Source organism: Maylandia zebra, linkage group LG4, assembly GCF_041146795.1.
Source record: "Maylandia zebra isolate NMK-2024a linkage group LG4, Mzebra_GT3a, whole genome shotgun sequence".
Lineage (NCBI taxonomy): Eukaryota > Metazoa > Chordata > Actinopteri > Cichliformes > Cichlidae > Maylandia > Maylandia zebra.
This window is the reverse complement of record NC_135170.1, coordinates 35,634,129-35,652,506: the sequence shown is the minus strand read 5'-3', so window position 1 is coordinate 35,652,506 and position 18,378 is coordinate 35,634,129. Positions and strand designations below refer to the sequence as shown.

Sequence of the window (18,378 nt, the reverse complement as noted above, 5' to 3'; positions counted from 1 at the left end):
CTGACACACAAACTGAAGCCAAATCTGAACCAATCTGACGTCCGTCTGCTGCGACTGTAGAAGCTCCAGCAGGAAATACAAACACGTTCCTGTTATCACCGTTTAATGAATGATGAAGCATTTAGTCATTTTTAACACTCTGATGCAAACTCTTTAGTTTGACATGAATGACTCCGACACCGGTGCAGGGCAGGTAGATGTAAAGCAGAGAGGGCGGAGCTTTCAGGGCTGTGGTATCGGCCTAAAGGTTAAAGTTCAAAGTCTGTTTCCCTGAGTTATCCCATATTTGTCTGAAGGAGCAGATAAGAGACTGGCAATGTTTAACTTTTTCTTATTTTAGTCGATTTGTGATGATTATGGATATACGAGCCTCAGTTATTCAACCATAACTGGGGCACAACAGGCCGAGCACGTTTAAGGAGTTTATAGCTGGCGCCGAGTAAAGTTCATGAAACTAGAAACGAGAGGCGATTTATTTTACTGCCAGACTTCTGTGGCTCCAACAGATGAATTCTTATATTATTAATGATTAATGCGAGCAGGTGAAAGGAGGAGAGAGTCAGAATAAATGAGTGTGAATCAGAGGGAGGCGAGGAAGGTGGAGGAGTTTAAATACCAGCCACCAGAGAGGTGGAGACGAGTGAGAGCTGATCTGTGGAGGAGAGCAGCAGGAGGGAAGGGAGGGTTTAAAGACCTGCTGGGGTGGTTCAGAGACGGAGGAGGCCGAGCTGAAGATGTTGGACAGCAGGGACAGGACCAGAAATGAGTCCATCAGAGGGACAGCTCAGTCAGGGAGGCTGGGACAGTCTGAGCGTGTGCAGAGGAGGGAGGATGAAGAGACCTCAGGGGAGGTTTGTGGATGATCCTCTGTGGCGCCACCTAAAGGAAGCAGGTCGTGACTACTTTGTGAATTTATACACACACACACACACACACACACTGCTCAAAACATAACAGGGGAAGGGAACTCCAGGCCTCGAGGGACGGTGTCCTGCAGGTTTTACACGTGTCCTCAACATGTCTCCAAGTTCTCCAGAGGCCTGGCAATGAACTAATCATATGATTCAGGTGTGCTGACCCAGGGTGAGATCTAAAACCTGCAGGCCTGGAGTCCCCCCCCCTGCTGTAAAGTGTTTCTTTAATTTTTTGGAGCAGTCACATGACTGAGGAAAGCCGACATGAGATCATGCGGTGGATGCAGCGCAGCTGAAATGAGCTGCAGAGGAAACACGAGCCAGAGTTTTATCCAGTGTCCATTTATTTATGTATCTGTCATTCACTACTTTAACTCTAAACATTTTTTTAAGAAATTCAAGTATTTGTTGGGAACACAAGTCAAAAAAAACCAAAAACTTTGCTAAAACAAAGACAAACATCTTTTTAAAACATCATATTTAGAATAATCAACACATCAAGTTTCTTTTCATAGAAGAAAAACGAGTCTAATCTCTACAGCAGAGCAGCCGCCTCGCTCCGCTTCACCCGACGGCTGATCTGAGAACAGTGCAGGGAGGGAAAGACCAAACACGGGTCGCCTAAGCTGGAAGGACCGCTACGACCACGACGACAGAAACGAGGAAAGAGACGAGTCCGGAGGGAAAACGGCCGAGTGACCGCGCGTCTCTCTGAAGTCAGAGTTGCACTTTTAGTCGCTGCGAACATCTGCTGAACATCTGCAGGCTGGAGAAACGACCCATTCATCATCGACCTTTAACAGAAACTCACAGAAATAGGATTTGTGACCCAATCTGCAGCAGGAAACGTGCTGCATGATATTTACATCACATGATGGTCGCTTTGTTTACCTGCAAGCAACCCGAGGCTGCTCGGACCTGATTGGTCAATACAAACAAAAGTGTGAGTCTCTGGACGAGTGACAGGTTTACCTGACGAGCCTCACGATCACACCGCCAAAAATAAACTTCGTTTTTTTAAGAACACAAAATTGTTTCCTTGACTTTTCTTTAAGTCTCCTAAACGGCCGTTTTCCACAGTTATTGAGTTTACTGTAACAACCTGCAGACGTCTGCGGCGCTCAACGCTAACAAAGAAACGAACCAATCACACGACCTCCTGACGACGCTCCGGTGCCACCAATCGGAGGCCAAGAAAGAAGCTTCATGATGAACAATGTCGTCACACAGCCGAGCCTGTGCTGAGGAAAAGTTGGGCGTGAGGTGGAAGGAAACGCCTTCGAGGTTAAGGTCAAAGGTCTTCACACAGAATTCCTCTGCAGGACAAACCAACCAGCAGCAGCGTTCCGGTCATGTGACTGAAGTCAGACAGAGCTGCACACGTGTTGTTGTTGTTGTTGTTGTCGTTGTCGTCGTTGTTGTTGTTGTTGTGTAAACGTTCTCGTCTCCGGACTCGCATAAAAACAAAGAAAACCCCCCCAAAAAATCTAATTCGATCACAACAAACAAAAACAAAATAAAAGCCTGCTAATAAAATCACTTCCTAAAGATGAATTAAATAAAACGACCACAAAAGGTTTTCGTCATCTTCGACAAACTCAACCATTGCACAGCATTCAGACCCAAACGCTCTCCGCGGGGTAATAAATATACACATGCAGATATACAAGTCGCCCTCCGCGTTTCCACGGCGACGCAAGCTGAGGTTTCAGGGGTTCCAAGAAAGTTTAAAGAAACCAGGAGGGCGCAGGAGCGGCGCGGACGCCCGGCGCCTGATCCCACCGAACCCAGGAAGCGAGGCACCGCGAGCAGTGGGTTCCCGCCGAGTCTTCACATCGCAAAGTTCGTGAAACGACCAAAAACAAACAAACTTGGGCTGCTTCGTCGACCCTCAGAGATCCTAAAAAGCTTCTTTGCAGTCACACGGCACTAAATAGGTGGGGGAGGGGCTGCCAATCTCCAATCAGAACCAGGCTGATGGATGACACGCCTGCTCAGCCACAGGTGTGATCACAGACGTCAACCTGCTGCTTCCTGATGCGATTTTTCCTTTTTCTTTACAACAAAATGAGAAACTGAAATTATTCATCAACTACTGAGAACATCAGGATGATTAATCTGCTGATTTCACACACACAGTAAAATCTGCTTCCGTGTTAAACAGGCGCCTCTCGCGTGTGAAACAGCGGCTAAAGCGGCGTCTGCTTATTTTCAAGGTGAAACCTTCCGTTTAGCGCGTTACCAAAACCACCAGCGGGCCCCTCAGACTGAAGGCCTGCAGGCTTGCGACCAATCACACTTCAGGAGAGCCGTGAGCATCAGGCACCGCTGATCGTCGACGCTTCAACGTTTTTAATGGTTTTGAAGCTACAAACATACGACTCCGCTTCCTGTCTGCGGCCGACACAGGATGGAGCGGTACAAGATAAATCGGGAGCTTTTACTCTGAAAATCCTCGTGCATATTTTCGGTCTTGTTCCCACCGCAGGACCAAAAGCCTTTTGAGGAACTGGGGTCATTTATCTGCGTTTCCTCCACAGGAGTCCAAACAAAGCCCAGAAACTCCCTTCAGCCACTTCCTGAAGATCCCAGCTCCGAATCCTCCATCTGATGTTTTTGTAATTCTCATTTTGGCCACAAGGAGACGACGAGCACACTGCATTTAAAAGATGGATGTTGCTGCTGCAGACGCCGTTTGGTTAGTGAAGTCCCGTTTTTCACTCGTGCTTTTAGGCGGGAACGATCTGACTGAAAACGGCACATCCCGCTGAGCCTCAGATCACCATGACAACCATAAACTACGAATCTCCTTCATGTTTTATTCAGACGAGAAGCTGAGACCACAAACAGGAAAATGTTCGCAGAGCGACGCGCTTCTCTACAACTAACCCTTCCTGCAGCTAGGAGTCGCCCCCTGCTGGCCATTAGGAAGAACGCAGGTTTAAGGCACTTCTGCAGCGCGTTTTACACCATGCACAAGTGCCATTTAGCGCAGCACTTCCTGCGGCTGAAAACAAGTGTTAGAAAGAAAAAACTAAAGAGGGAAGCTGGAAAGACTCATTTTCATCCTGACAAACACTTCAGATCACACTCAGGAAAAACAAATCTGAGCTTCCAGAGTTTAGTAAAGGAACTGAGTTCTCTCAGATTTAGACGTGGGAACCCGATTACAGGGCTGAAGGACGGTTCCTGGGTTCTTGGGACCTTTAGGCTCCTGGGTGGTGGAGGAAACGCACCGCTGCCGTCCCGTTAGCACACCGGGGTAACACCGCCGCCTCCTTTTGTGGTTTCACGCAGTTCATCTATGAGGACACCTGAGCCTCCGCCTGACACGGGAAAACACAAACAAAAAAAACAAAAAAACCCAGCAGCATTTCACCCACAGCGTCCCGTCCACACCGACTCAGAGCGAGCACGAGGTAAAAGTCACTGAATCTGGAGGAATGATGGGGAAAGTGGTTTCATTTCCCCTCCAGTTTATTCTTTTTATAGAGGCTTTTATTTTTCCTTGGATTGAGGTAACCTGCCACGGTGGAGACACACCCCTGTCAAACACTCAATAAATTAAAAGAAAACGTCACCGTCACTTCCTCTTCCTGTTAGCGAGGGCGGAGGAGGCGAGCGGGGAAGTGTCAGAACACACGCTGAGACGGGAGGGAAAAGTCCGCATTAGGGGAGAAGCTGCCACATATCTGCAGATATCTCTTTCTGATCAGAACACCGCATCAGACGACTCAAAGCAGTCACAATTTCCTGTCGTCCTTTTCAAAATAAGAGTCTGCCACCACACAGCCTGGAGAAATGAAACTGAGGACGATGAATTCCTGATTAAACTCCTGCTGGACGAGGGAGAAGGGTGGTCAAACACAAGAACCGAACAGCTCGCCGGGGGGTTGGGGGGGCAAAGGTAACCGTGTGTGCAGAAACACCTGTTGGTTAAAACCTGCTACATCTGTGAAATTGCATTATCATCACCACGCGGCCGCCATGAAGACGCCGCGAGGTGAAAACACAGTGAGTGATGTGGTATTTATAAAGAAAGGAAACAAAGACCTTGGCGATGTTTGGCGGGCGATGATGTCATACCGACCAACCCATTACATCGTAGGCAGCCCCGCCCCCCACCGTGTTTATCGCCTTTTCGAATGAATCCGTATTGCACAGGGCTGGAATGACTTCAAACATCAACTAAGCATCGAATCTACCAAACAGTTAAAATCTTTAAAGTCTCTACGAACACATGAAAATCCAAATCCAGTCCACTTCCTGTGTCTCACGTCAGCAGCTTTTTTTTTTTTTTTTTTTTTTTTTTTTTTTTTAAGTTCAGCACCGAAAAACGCCGAGCGTCAGAAGTTTGGGTCGAATCACGGGGGAGGAAATATTTGAGGTTTTTCACGAGGTCCTGGTGTGGGCGGGTGTGACGGTCTCCTCCAGGTGAAGGGAAAAAAACAAAAAACAAAAAGGAAGAAGAAGAAAAGATGACCCAAACTCTTCAGTGCTTTCAGATGCCACAGCCAATGAAATCCCCTCTCAAACTGCCGTCGCTCCTCGAGATGCAGAGGAGCGCCGTTCATCTCTCCTCCTTCCTGGACACCTTAGAGGAGTGCCACGCAGTGGACCTGTGGAAACAAAGACGGTGAGTGTTCACCAGGCCAGGGCGACGTCATAGTCCTCAAAGAGACAGACGCTCATTTTTCTGTTAGAGACAATACTGAGGTCACCTTATTCAATGTAATGTATACAGCACCAAACCACAACAGCAGCCTCCTCAAGGCGGTTTATATTGTAACCCCAACAATCAGACGGCCCCTACGAGCAAACACTTGGCAACAGTGGGAACAACAAAAAAAACAAACAAAAAAAAAAAAAAAAAAAAAACACTCCCTTTTAACAGGAAGAGAGCTCCAGTAGAATCAGGCTCAGATGTGGAGGAGAGATTAATAATTAGATGCAGAGGTGTATAAACAGGGATTAAGGAAGAAGTCTGAGGAGCTTGGAAAGAAAAGCGTCTGGACTTCTTTAAGTTGCTTGAAGACGTTTCACCTCTCATCCGAGAAGCTTCTTCAGTTCTAAGGTCAAATGGTGGAGGGTGGCAGGTTAAAGCCCTGTGGGAGTGCCCCCCCCCAAGAGGGTCAATGGGATCTGGGACTCTCCACCATTTGACCCTAGAACTGAAAAAGTGTTTAAGACTTAAAAGTTGAATGAAGAAAACGCCTGTATGAGCTGCACTCGGTGACAGTAGGAATAAAGAACTCCTAAACAGGAAGAGACCACAAACAGAGCCGGATCAGGCTTATCTTGTAGTTTTGCACCGAGTCTATGTTATCAGTTTCAGCACAAACGCATTGATTTTAACGTCGCCTTGTTTTCCTCAACCCACCCTGAAGTCCTGCCCTCCTTATCCTCCTCACCTGATGAAAGTCTTGAAGGCAGCACTCTGAGGATTGATGCACAGCGGCACCCGTTTGCCCTGCTGGTGCTCCGTGATGAAGCGATGGATCAACTCTGAGGACAGAAACGGGATCATCAGCCGCAATCAGTCGCAAACATCACAAAGGAAGCTTACAGCTGTAACCTCCAGTTATGGAGGACAAACTGCAAAAATCGTTATATATAAAAAAAACAAAACAAAAACCCCACAGTATACCACACACACCACAAAGAATAATAAAATATCTAAATTAAATACGGTATTATAGAAAAACAAATAATTTCAAGAGTTTCAAATCATCTCGATGATGATTTCACCAGGTTTAGACCTCCACACTCCACTTTCACAGTGAAGGCTACTGCTCTCTCTCAGAGTTAGTGTTTGTTTGTAGGGCTTTTATTATGAAAGGTAAAGAGGATGTTTGTCAAAGACTTGTTTGACTGTGCGACATCAATCACCTACTGCTGGGAAAATTAAAGTAAAAACCTGTAACAAACATTACGTGGCTACGGCTCGGCCATATTATACCGTTCACAGTACAACGCTACAACGTTGGGCAACGATAAGAAAATGAAATATCGCGATAGAATATGGGTAAAACGCTCATGCGCAGTGCCTTTGTTTGCGCACTGCGTGGTGTTTGTCCGTCAGACACACAAATTGTTTTGTAGAACATGCAAGCGGCCGTCGTTATTGCCGTATTTGTCAGACTACGGTGCTCGTAAATCTGGGAGTAATCTGGGTCCTAAACTCAGTTTACTTCAGGTCCTAAAGTCAAACGGCCACTGCAGCATCACTGAGAGTTAAACTGTCTAAATTCTTTCATCTTTAATAAAATGATCAGCGTTGCTGCTTTACCAGGTGTAACTATGAAGTTTAACATCCAGGCATCCATGAAAACAGAATTCATTACATTTAACGGAGTTAGACGTTAGCAGGAAGTTAGCGGAAGTTAGCGGAAGTTAGCTCGCTAATTACTTAAACACGCACACTTTACTTTTACTTTTATAGCATGTTCTGACAGAGATTTCTGAAGCATTCAAAGGTACAGCTCTGCTACCACTTCCAACATGAATGAAAGCAGAAAACTAAACAGCAGTGACGTTTGTAGGGTTACTGAAGTTGGACTAGCTGCTATATAACGATGTGCTACGTGATCGCTAGCTACACAGCTATGTTAGCATAGCATAAACAGTGAAGCTGCAGGATGAATGCTAACTTTCTTCCACCCGATTAAAGTTAACGTGAAGGTTCCTGATGGTTAGAGACAAATGCAATCGCATGGCAGGATGCTGTAAACGGACCAAACTTCAGTCAGGAGAACTGAGATAATCCATCCACAACACGAGGTTAGTCATTAATATACTGCAACAACACAGGAACAGAGCTGCTGTGATAGAATTCAGCATTAATGAATCAATGGTACAGAAGTGGAGGAAGCAAGAAGAATGAGCTGAATAAAGTTTGATTTATCTGACTGCTTTGTTTTGCTTAATGTGCATTATAATCCCGTGCAGCTTGTGGTCGGAAAAGTCCGTATTTGACTTTTTTATTTGGCACACTGCAGTTTAATGTTGCAAAGCTCCTCTTTTTAACTTCAGTGGATATTATACATGGTTAACTCAGGATATGTCAGCACATTTCTACTGGAGATGCCTTTGGTTAAACTTTCAGCAAGGAATTTGTATTTGCACTGTTAAATGTTGTTAGCCAATTATATCGTCAGTTATATCGTTTTCACAAATTTTCAAATATATATCGTGATGAATATTTTTGCCCATATCGCCCTAATCTATTCGTGACCCAGAGCGAGTCGCACTTTCATGCTCAGACTGCCGCCAAAGGAAAGCATCACGGTGCCGCCGGCGTACCTTTCCCCTGCCACACTGACAGCAGGCTGTTCTCGTAGCTGTGGCTGAACGGACGCTCAGCGACCGGCTCAAAGTCCCGGGTGTAAACTCGCCCGCTGGGGACGGAGTAGCAGCACTGACACATGCAGGTGTGGTAACGCAGACGCCCTTCATCCAGGTAAGGGTGGGAGAGGGCGTCGCTGCCCGAAATCCTCTTGGCCTGAAGAGAAGAGCAGAGGAACAGTGAATAATTCTCCAGCTGACGGATTCAGGTGAGACCATACCACCATACCACCTTTATTTATAAAGCACTTTAACATAAAACCAGAGTTCACAAAGTGCTGTACATGCTAAAAGCATAAGTAAAGAAAATTAAAATGAGATAAGAAAATAACTAAAAAAAAAACTAAAATAAATTAAAACATGTCAAAACAAATTAAGTCAACCCCTCTAATCAATGCCAAAGGCTTCAGCGAATAAATATGTTTTAAGAAGACTTTTAAATTCAGAGAGAGAAGAGGCCTGCCTAACATGCAAGGGTAGATCATTCCACAACTTTGGAGCAGCTACAGCAAAAGCACGATCACCTTTAAATTTATACTTAGTTTTTGGTACGTTAAGGAGCTGCTGATTGGCGGACCTAAGGGAACAGGCAGGTGTATATGGTTGTAGTAGCTCCGAGAGGTAAGGGGGGGGCCAGGCCATTAAGAGATTTAAAAGCAAATAAGAGAATTTTAAAAACAATCCTGAAATGTACAGGTAGCCAGTGGAGTGAAATTAAAATTGGGGTAATGTGCTCAAACTTTTTTGTTCCAGTTAAGAGACGTGCTGCAGCATTTTGCACAACCTGCAGGCGCCTAATGGACGCATCACTAACCCCAAAATAAAGTGCGTTACAATAATCCAGCCTAGAAGTAACAAAGGCATGGATTACTGTCTCAAAATGCTGTTTCGATAAGATAGCCAAAATAAAGCCTAATTCCCTCAAATGAAAAAAGCTAGATCTTACAGCAGCTCTGACCTGGCTTTCAAGTTTAAGATTTGCCTCTATTTTAACTCCCAGATTAGTGATGACTGGTTTAACATACTGTGCCAGTGAACCAAGATCTATAATAGTGGCCTCAGAAGCGCCACCAAAAACCATCACTTCTGTTTTCTGTTCATTAAAATGTAAAAGGTTCAAAGCCATCCAGGCCCTTATTTCATCAAGGCATCTGAGCAGCGGGTCTACTGAGAAGCCATTTATCTTTTTAAGTGGGAAATAAATCTGGGAGTCATCGGCGTAGCAGTGGAAAGAAATCCCATGTTTCCTGAAAATAGACCCAAGGGGTCGGAGATCTAGAGAGAAAAGAAGCGGGCCTAAAACTGAACCCTGTGGGACCCCACATTGAAGAGAAGCAACAGAGGATACAAACTCCCCGAGTTTCACAGAGAAAGTTCGCTCTGCCAAATAGGATCTGAGCCACTGCAGTGCGGCACTCCGCATACCCACCAACTGCTCTAAACGGGAAATTAAAATATTATGATCCACTGTATCAAAAGCAGCAGTTAAATCTAACAGCACGATAATAACACAGTCACCTGAGTCATTTGCCAAAAACACATCATTAAAAACTCTTAAAAGGGCAGATTCGGTACTATGTAAAGCTTTAAAACCAGATTGGAAAACTTCTAAAATACCGTGTTCTTCTAGGAAGGACATTAATTGCTTGTAAACTACCTTTTCAAGAATCTTTGAGATAAAAGGCAGTTTGGAAATAGGTCTGTAATTCGCAATAATATCAGGATCAAGAGCAGGTTTCTTGAGTAGAGGCTGAATCACCGCATGTTTGAGATTGACAGGTACAACACCAGAGGACAAACTACTATTTACAATAGATTGTACAGCTGATGCTATAGTGAGAAAAACCTCTTTGAAAAATCGAGGAAGGAGAGCATCATAAGGGGAACCTGAGGGCTTCATGTGAGCAACCAACTCCTGCAGGCAGAGCAAGGAAACTGGCTCGAACCTGTCAAAGACAGCAGAGCTAGGGACAGGGGTAGAGCCCAAGTACTGAGCCCCGTGCAACACCCTCAAGGAAACTACCAGTCACACACATTCAGCCGGGTGTCACGTGAACATCTGTCCTGCTGGACTAAAACCAGCGCTCAGCTAACGAGTGACACCTGAGTTTGGCAGTGGATCAACAGCTGTGCTCGATCGTGTCACCACTTTCACGGAAAGGCCGTGCACGTGCTGCTTTTCATACAGCACAAATATCCACAGATACAAGGCGCAACCCGGGCACAGAGTTAAGGTCTCAGTGTGAGCAGAAGATTTAAAATGTCAGACGAGCTGCATTAAATCCACTCTGAGACGAAACGCTAACAAAACAAAAATCAGTCCAGTTCCTCGAATGAAAGGTGAAAATCTGCACTTCAAGCATCTGTTTGGTTTTTAAATCCACGGTGTTGAGAGAGACAACAGCTGTGACAAAAGCACAGCTGTGGAAACATCTGGGCTGCACCGCCCAGAGTTCCACCTTCTGGCTGCAGTAGTGAGTTACATCACAATGGATACTTATCAGTGGGACAGAAACCTTTTCTGTGCTGACGTCACCGAGTCGCCTCAGCTGTTACAGCTCAGCGATAACTGTCCAGGGTTTCATTTCCTCAGCAGTAAATATGATATCTGGTAACAGCAACAGTACGTGGCTCTCCTGAACCCCAAACTGTGACGAGGAAAAACCCTGAAGACCCATCAATCAGCTGGTGTTACTTACAAGTCCACAAGACCCGCTCACCAAATCACTCGCCAACGACTAAAAACCCAGAGATTTACCGCCGTCATGCTCGCTCTCTTCCGAGCTTCCTGCCAGGGTCGCCGACTCCTCTTCCTTCTTCTAACATCTAGAGACTCGTAGCCAATGGCGTGTGCCGCTCACCAAACTTACACCCTGAAAGAAGCGGCGAGGGCACCGAGCGGGAACGAAAGCCGAGCAGACCTCGCCGTTACAGGCGATGCGACTTAAAGCTGTTCGTTGGAGTAAAACAGCTGCAGCGTTAATTCAGACCGAGGTGTCCATGTTTGGGTCACAACAGCAAACATTAAACAGAACGAGCTGAAGGTCAGAAGACGACAGAGCGCCGGAGGAGCCGGACATCAGCTCAGCATCAACTCACCGGATCAAAGACCAGCATCCGGCAGAGGAGGTGCACGGCCTCGTGGGTCGCTCCGTCAGACAGCATGTAGAGCACCGACAGCGACGGCTGAGGACCAGAAACAGCACGAACAACAAGTCAGCACCGGAGACGCTGAGACGATCAACACAAAGAATGAATGCAGCAGAGTCACAGTCAACGTTTTTAAAACTTTAAGACTTCCTGGTTCAAGTGTTTGTGATCGTCTGCGGTACAAAAGTTTCAGACTTTTCAAAAACATGAATTGTGATTGTTTGTGCGAATGCGAGTCTGCAGCTGCAACGCAGCAGAACTTCAGGTCAGATCTGATCTTCCATCATCACTCTGTCCCACATTTCCCAGTAAACCCACCTCATTACCTGGCAGACATTTTGGATGTGTACCGTGTCTGTAAAGCGTTACACAACCACCACACGTTAGCGGGAGCTGCGGGGTGACCGAGTGGGCGGCTACTGTGAACACACGTGTGTAATAAAAGAAAGCAACGCGGCCTTCTTCCAGAGCAGAGAGCGGCGTGCTGCTGCTCAGCTCACGAGCACACCACGCAGTCACGTACCGGTTTGTGCGGCCCCCTCAGGATGTGGGCCCGGGCGCCCTCGCAGGCCGCTGCCAGGGCCGACAGAGGCGGCGTTCCCAGCAGGTCGGTGATCAGGTCCAGCTGCGACACAGAGACAGACCGCTTCACATCACAGAAGACCAGACAAAGGTTTGGATTTGTGGATCCTCAGAGCTGGAACAGCCGTGCCGCCATCTTTAATCCCACTTTCCGCGGCACGACTCAAACACGGATTCTACCTGAGCAGAGTCCACAGGTGAAACATTTTAACATGTTCATATAAACTGAAATCAAAGCTGAGAGGTGGATGTACATCAAAAGTTCAAAGGTCAAAGTTACGCATACATACCTGAACATCATCTTAGCCACACCTCTGAACTAACAGGAGGAGGAGCTAACCCTGTCACCTGACTGAACCTGTTATCAGCAGCTCTGCAGGTTTTTTTGTTTTTAAATGAATGTGTTGCCGGTTGCCGTGGCGCCCGGCGTCTCACCTGCTGAATGGGACTCTGAGCCTGGAAGAGGATGCGTCGCCCCAGCAGCTCGGCGAAGATGCAGCCCACCGACCACACGTCGATGGCTGAGCTGTAGTGCCGGCAGCCCATCAGCACCTCCGGCGCCCTGTAGTACTGAGTCACCACCTCCTGCGTCATGTGACGTGACGGGTCGGGCTCCTCCACACGCGCCAGGCCGAAGTCACAAATCTGAGCAAAATGGAAAAAACGTCAACAGCTCTATCCGAGTCACTCGAGCAAGCAGCTGATTGGTTTCCTCGTGTTTTGGAAAGGCGGCAACTTTTGTCCCTCCCACAGCGCAGCGTCAGGCCCAAACGCAGCAAAGACGTTTCAACACCACGAAAATCTGAGTAACTTCCCAACGAGTGGTTTCCTCAGACTCATCGGCTCCTCCTGCTTGGTGTAGCTACAAACGCCGCTGTGAGAGCATCGCCGTCTCTGAGCCTGGTACAGGTCGGAAAAGTATCTGTTGTATGTGTTAATTATTGCCACAACGATCGTGTTTTAAATAAAGCGCGCCTCGTTTTTGCCCTTAAAAATCTCAAACAGACGCCCTCGTCCAGTCGCTAAACCCCGCCCCTTTTCCACTCCAGTTTCAGCTTTAACTGGTGATTTCATGAACGGGAGCCGTGCGTCTCTCTGCACCACGCCTGCCACAGACTGGGGATCTGTGACCCCCCCGCCCCCCGCTTAAACAGCTGTGATAGGCTCCACCCCCTGGATCATCAGAAAACCGTTCCAACGTTTTAGCCGCCAGCACTGACCGCGGTGGTTTTGCAGGTGTCGATTTTGCATCTCGACCGTAACGCAGAGCAGCACAAGTTACCATGGCAATGTACTTGGTAACAAGCGAACCGCCTTCATAACCCCGGTAACCAGGCCTCGCGGCCTCTGATACAGGCGAGTGCGGCGTTACCTTGAGCAGGCAGTTGCTGTTGACCAGCAGGTTTCCGGGTTTGATGTCTCTGTGCAGGATCCCAGCGGAGTGCAGGTACTTCAAACCTGGACAGGAAACAGAGAGGAGGTCAGAGTTTTAAGCCTTCACCTGCTGAACCTCGATTCTGCACCGCTTATAAACGTCTGTATCGATATGCGCCGAGGTCGTCACCTTCATGGAGGAAAGAGTTAAAGTCGTCCTCCTGGTGAGCGACGACAACGTTTAAATCAGCGGTCCCCGCCGTCCGGTTTATGCCCAACAACATTTTCACAGGCCGGCCTTTAAGGTGTCGCAGATAAATACAACAAAATCAAACCGGCACCAAAAGAAGATTTATTCATAACGCAGGAAAGACCCGGAGAAACCGAGTGAACGATAGAAACGAGCCTCAACTCTCGCGGACCGGGACTGGTCCGTGGTCCGTGGTCTAAACCACCAGCATCACTGTGACGACTTCTTTCACTCTCCTCCGTTTCTGCTATTCTGCTTCCATCTCGAGACATCACACGTCACCGACCCGCCCGGCGAGGTGACGAAGACAACTAACTCCCAGAACTACAGCAGGAAACTCACTTCCTCCAGTGAAGTTTAAAATTTCATTACTAATCTGAGATTTAAAGGGAAAGATGGAGCCTGCAGTAGGACACGCTGCTCGCTGCAGCTTATGAGACCATCACAGGAAAGTAAACAAAGCGAGGCAGCGAGACTGAACGACTGTTTAAATATAGGCCGAGACATTCGGAGGCGGATGATGATCGGCAGCTTTGCCTCTTCAGGAGAAAGATGGACGTGTGCGTTTGAAGCCGGCGGTGTATTTAAATCTCGTACTGAACGCGATCATGTCGCTCGGCCCGTGTGGCGGCGGGACGCGAAAGAGCCGGCTCACCTCGGAGGATCTGGTAGAGGAAGACCTTGATGTGGTCCGTGGTGAGCGGCTGAGGAGACACGATCACTTTGTGGAGGTCGCTCTGCATCAGCTCTGTTATCACGTAGCTGCGGGGCGGTGAGCAGTCAAGGAAAAAAAATAAAATGCACACGCTCACACACGGACCGACCTCCGCCTACACGAGCACGACGCATCGCCCAGCACCGGCCTCCGAGGCGGGGGAGCGCCGGGGCCGCTCAGTGAAAAGTGCCGATGTAACATTTTTTAGAAATGATGCACATTAAATATTCATCAGCAGCCTCGTGCTTCACATCTGCGAGGAGCTGGATTTAGACCGGACACCGGCGGCTAAATTAAGCGAGTTAAAGAAGGACGTGAGGGAGAACTAATGAGGAGAAACTGGGACAGAAGGACTGAAGGATACATCTCCTCGAAGCAGTCGATCTGCGGAGGCTGCAGAATGTCCAGAGCCGACAGAACCTGCACGGAGAGAGAAAAACGGCATCAGCTCAGCGTCCACATCCAAATAAGAGCCTCTTCAAAATAAAAGCGCCCGCAGGTCGTTACATTGTCGTGTTTGAAGAAGCACAGCATCCGCAGCTCTCTGAAGACCCTCTTGCAGGAGACCAGGTTCTGGAAGACGTTGGGCATCTTCTTCAAAGCCACCTTCCGGCCGTCCCGAGGATCGGTCACAGACCTGTGAGGAAACGAGGCGCACGCTTCCTGTCACAGCTAGAAGACAGTCTGACGACACAGTTTAGGGTCGCTCGGTCTGCAGACACACAACAGCTAACTGCTGCTCAAAGTGAATAAAGTTACAGTGAGTCACAGGTTCAGCGCAGCGACTCTAGTGCTCGACACAAAGCAGGCCTCAGGCCATGGCGGGTTAATCCTTTAAGTTTGGGCTGAAAACGCTGCATCTAAGAGACGAGACGGTGCTGCTGGAGGACAGGTGCAGTTACCCAAGTGTGGGGCTCACGTCACACACCTACATCAGCCTCACTGTGAAGCAGAGGCCACGTTCATATGGATGCAACTGCAAATGAGCCGTGTATTCCTCATATGCTGATGCCAAACCACATACAGGGACGTGCACGCCCACGGTACCAGAAGATCAGGGCCAAACATTTTTACTATGACTGTTTAACCAACACGACTCATGAACGTACACAGGAAGCAGAATTAAAGCTTCACAGTAAATGTGCTGGCCCCTCTTTGGGCTGCAGCGTCTCTGGTGGACGGCGCTAATCTAAAGACGAGGGAAACAAGCTGCTCGTCTGCACACGGCTTCACCTGGAAAACAGACATTTATAAAAAACACTCAGTGAGGGGGAGCTCTGATTGGTCAGTTACATTAAAATGAATCCCTGTATGAGGTCTTTAAACCTCCGATGTGATTATTAAAGTAAACTGAACAGAGTGTGGAAGACAAGACGAAGAGCAGCATCAGCTCCTTTGACCTTTGAATAAATCTTGTTTCACTGAGCCTGATTTAGCAGCCTGTCACAGACCCCCCCCAGCAGCAGTGAAGATGATGCTGTTGTAGTTTGCGGTGGAGCCTCAGGCGGCCGTGGTTTGGTCTACAGTAATGATGTGCAGTTCTCACAGACAGTTTTACTCTCCAAACTCCAGCTCCTATACCAGCTGGGAAGCAACCGTGACGTTTACCTGTCGTGAATCCAGCCCGGCTTACATAACAGCAAACACACATTTTCTAACATGTTCTACACGACCTGTTGACTTATCGGCCCACTGACAACCAATCACACGGGTTCAGGCTTTATCCAAAACACACAACCCTGAGGACAGCTTGGCCAGGTTACAGCTGGGGGGCAAGGCCTCAGGCTGCAGCTGTGCAGAGCATCAAAGGTCTAAAACCACTCAAACCAGCTTAACCAGAAATGATCAGAGGCTGGTGATGAACCCAGATGGCGATGAGGTGATGCCATCTTGTGTGGTGACAGTTTGAGCGCATGTAAACAAAGATGGAGCTGAGTTTCAAGTCTGCACAAACAAGATGGAAGTCGGAGCAGAGGGAGCTTTCTGACAGCAGGGATGTGAAGCATGATTACGATCACAGCGTTTTCTTACCAAACAACTCCAAATGCGCCATAACCGATGGGTCGGTCTGGCTCCATCTCTGCGGGGCTCGGCACCTCGCTGGCTGGGTTGCTGTAGGGCTGAGGCACCGCCGCGCCGCCGCCGGTGCTTCCTCCGAGGGCTGTGGGGTGACGAGGGGTCCCTGCCGGGGCGGTGGGTCCGGTGAGGCACGGTGTGGCGCTGAGGCCCGTGGAGGGGGCTCCGCAGGAGGAGCTCACGCAGAAATACTTGTGGCCCAGCTCAGAGCCCGGAAATAGGTCTCCACACACGGTCTGCCGGCCTGCGCCGTGAAATGCCATCCTCCTCCCGGAGCACCACCCGGACACGGTCGCGTTATCTGCCGCTGCCTGCTGCTGCTAGGCTCGGAGGACCCGCAGCTCCCCGCTAAGCATGCCCAGCCTGTGAAGGAGGCAGACACACGTCAACGCGCTGTGGCTTGAAACACATAAACACGTTCACAGGCCGAAGTGTGCTAGTTAAATCCGGGCTAAATCCAGGCCCGCGGCGGAACGGACCTCCGACACAGCCGAGCCGAGCCACCTTTGTTTGTATCAGGCTGCGCTCACCTGGTTAGTGGAGCAGCTAGCATCCCCCGGCTAACTAACGAGTCAGCGTCCAAAAACAGAAATATAAAATAATCCACCCGCTGCTCCATCACCCAGCTCGGCTGCACAGAGACCACAGCACCCACTCAAGCACACGCATCGATATTCACTCTTATTTTTCTTCTAAAACCAATAAAACAAAAACGCGTCCGCAGCTAACCAGCTGTTCTGGCTAACCAGTTAACCCCCCCGATGACCCACATAACCATCACCGGCCGGACGAGCTGACCTAGATCGACTAAGAAAGCGAGCTTTCCCCCGCGAGGTCCAAAAATGAGCCTACAAACCTGACTCGGTTAAGCAGCCGATAGCATGACACGGAAACGGGCTTAAAGAAGGCGAGAAAAGCCGAGTTAAATCCTCGAGCTAGCCGGGATGGTTAGCCAGCGGAGCCGCTAGCTGCAGCTAGCTGCGGGCTGCTCACTAGCTGGCCGCGACGCCGTCACAGGCGGAGAAGAAGCGTCCATATAGGCGGTTTCTCCTCTTTTCCGGGTGGAGGTTCATCCAACGGCAGGTTCCGAGCGGGGCTTCGACCCAGCAGGGCTTCGGCTCCGGACTACAGCGACAGCTTAGCCCGGCTAGCCTGTAGGAGGAGCAGGTGAAGCCGGATGGGGAGGGTGGATGATATTTTTTTTTTTTCCCCACTCTGCTGTAAACACTGGGTGACAAATTAAAGGAAAAGAAAACCCAGAATAAACGAGGATAAATGCAGGTGCTTCCTGACACAGGTGCGCCACATGGTAACAGCCAATCAGCATCCAGCCCTGTTCTGCACAGGTGTGAACACAGCAGGCAGGTTCAGCGGATTCTGGAGGCGTTTAAAATGGATAAACAGGGCTGATTGTTGGCGACCATTATTGGTGCAAATTCTGCTATCGGTAGGACCCCACGTAAACACACGGCCGCTATCCCCGATAACAATGCCGATACTTTCATCCAGGTAATGTAGGGGAGAGGTGAATCCTCAACATGTTTGCAAATTCTGAACACATTTTAATGAGCACTACATCACTGTTTTTACTTTCCATAATAATTAGATAACACAACAGAAGATATTTCAGAATATTTCATTTTAAAACTTTGTTGGAGTCCTACGATGTAAATGTGCGTCTCTAAAGAACTCAGAGTCACCATCTGCTGTCTGTAAAACAAAAGACATCAATACAAATTCTATATTTATATATACATTTTATAAAATGATCTTTTTCCCAATTATTGGAGTAGTAGTATTTTTAATGTATTTTTCCATGACAAAAAATTATTTAACTACGCACTGAAACAATGTATCGATCTGACCGTTTATACGCAGCCAGTATTTGGATTATTATATAACACTCTTGATAATCGGTCATCATTGGGTTATATGGAGGACTCAAACTGCCACAGTTTAACATAAATAACTCA

At 48.1% G+C, this 18,378-nt stretch overlaps 1 protein-coding gene across 2 annotated transcripts; it reads right to left on the bottom strand.

Moving 5' to 3' along the window:
• Window positions 1-1,235: 1,235 nt before the first annotated feature.
• nlk1 (nemo-like kinase, type 1) lies at window positions 1,236-17,765 on the bottom strand. 2 transcript variants are annotated; one of them, XM_014407987.4, is made up of 12 exons: window positions 17,262-17,765; window positions 16,361-16,768; window positions 14,837-14,966; window positions 14,694-14,749; window positions 14,270-14,376; window positions 13,363-13,448; window positions 12,426-12,635; window positions 11,932-12,033; window positions 11,358-11,444; window positions 8,217-8,415; window positions 6,326-6,419; window positions 1,236-5,533 (listed from the first exon to the last, which is right to left on the bottom strand). In XM_014407987.4, the coding sequence occupies exons 2-12, from the start codon at window positions 16,666-16,668 to the stop codon at window positions 5,485-5,487; spliced, it is 1,428 nt and encodes a 475-aa protein (XP_014263473.1). In that variant the 5' UTR covers window positions 16,669-16,768; window positions 17,262-17,765; the 3' UTR covers window positions 1,236-5,484. The 2 variants fall into 2 exon arrangements, with proteins under 2 accessions (XP_014263473.1, XP_014263475.1); XM_014407989.4 differs by lacking the exon at window positions 17,262-17,765 and adding an exon at window positions 16,936-17,241.
• Window positions 17,766-18,378: the final 613 nt, after the last annotated feature.

Excerpts from the sequence above, each read along its gene's own strand:
- nlk1 (XM_014407987.4), bottom strand. The coding sequence starts at position 16,668 with ATGGCATTTCACGGCGCAGGCCGGCAGACCGTGTGTGGAGACCTATTT. Across the intron at positions 14,377-14,693 it reads ATCGACTGCTTCGAGGAGAT|CTACGTGATAACAGAGCTGA; the intron begins GTATCCTTCAGT and ends ACCGCCCCGCAG. Across the intron at positions 12,034-12,425 it reads CTCAGAGTCCCATTCAGCAG|CTGGACCTGATCACCGACCT; the intron begins GTGAGACGCCGG and ends TCTGTGTCGCAG.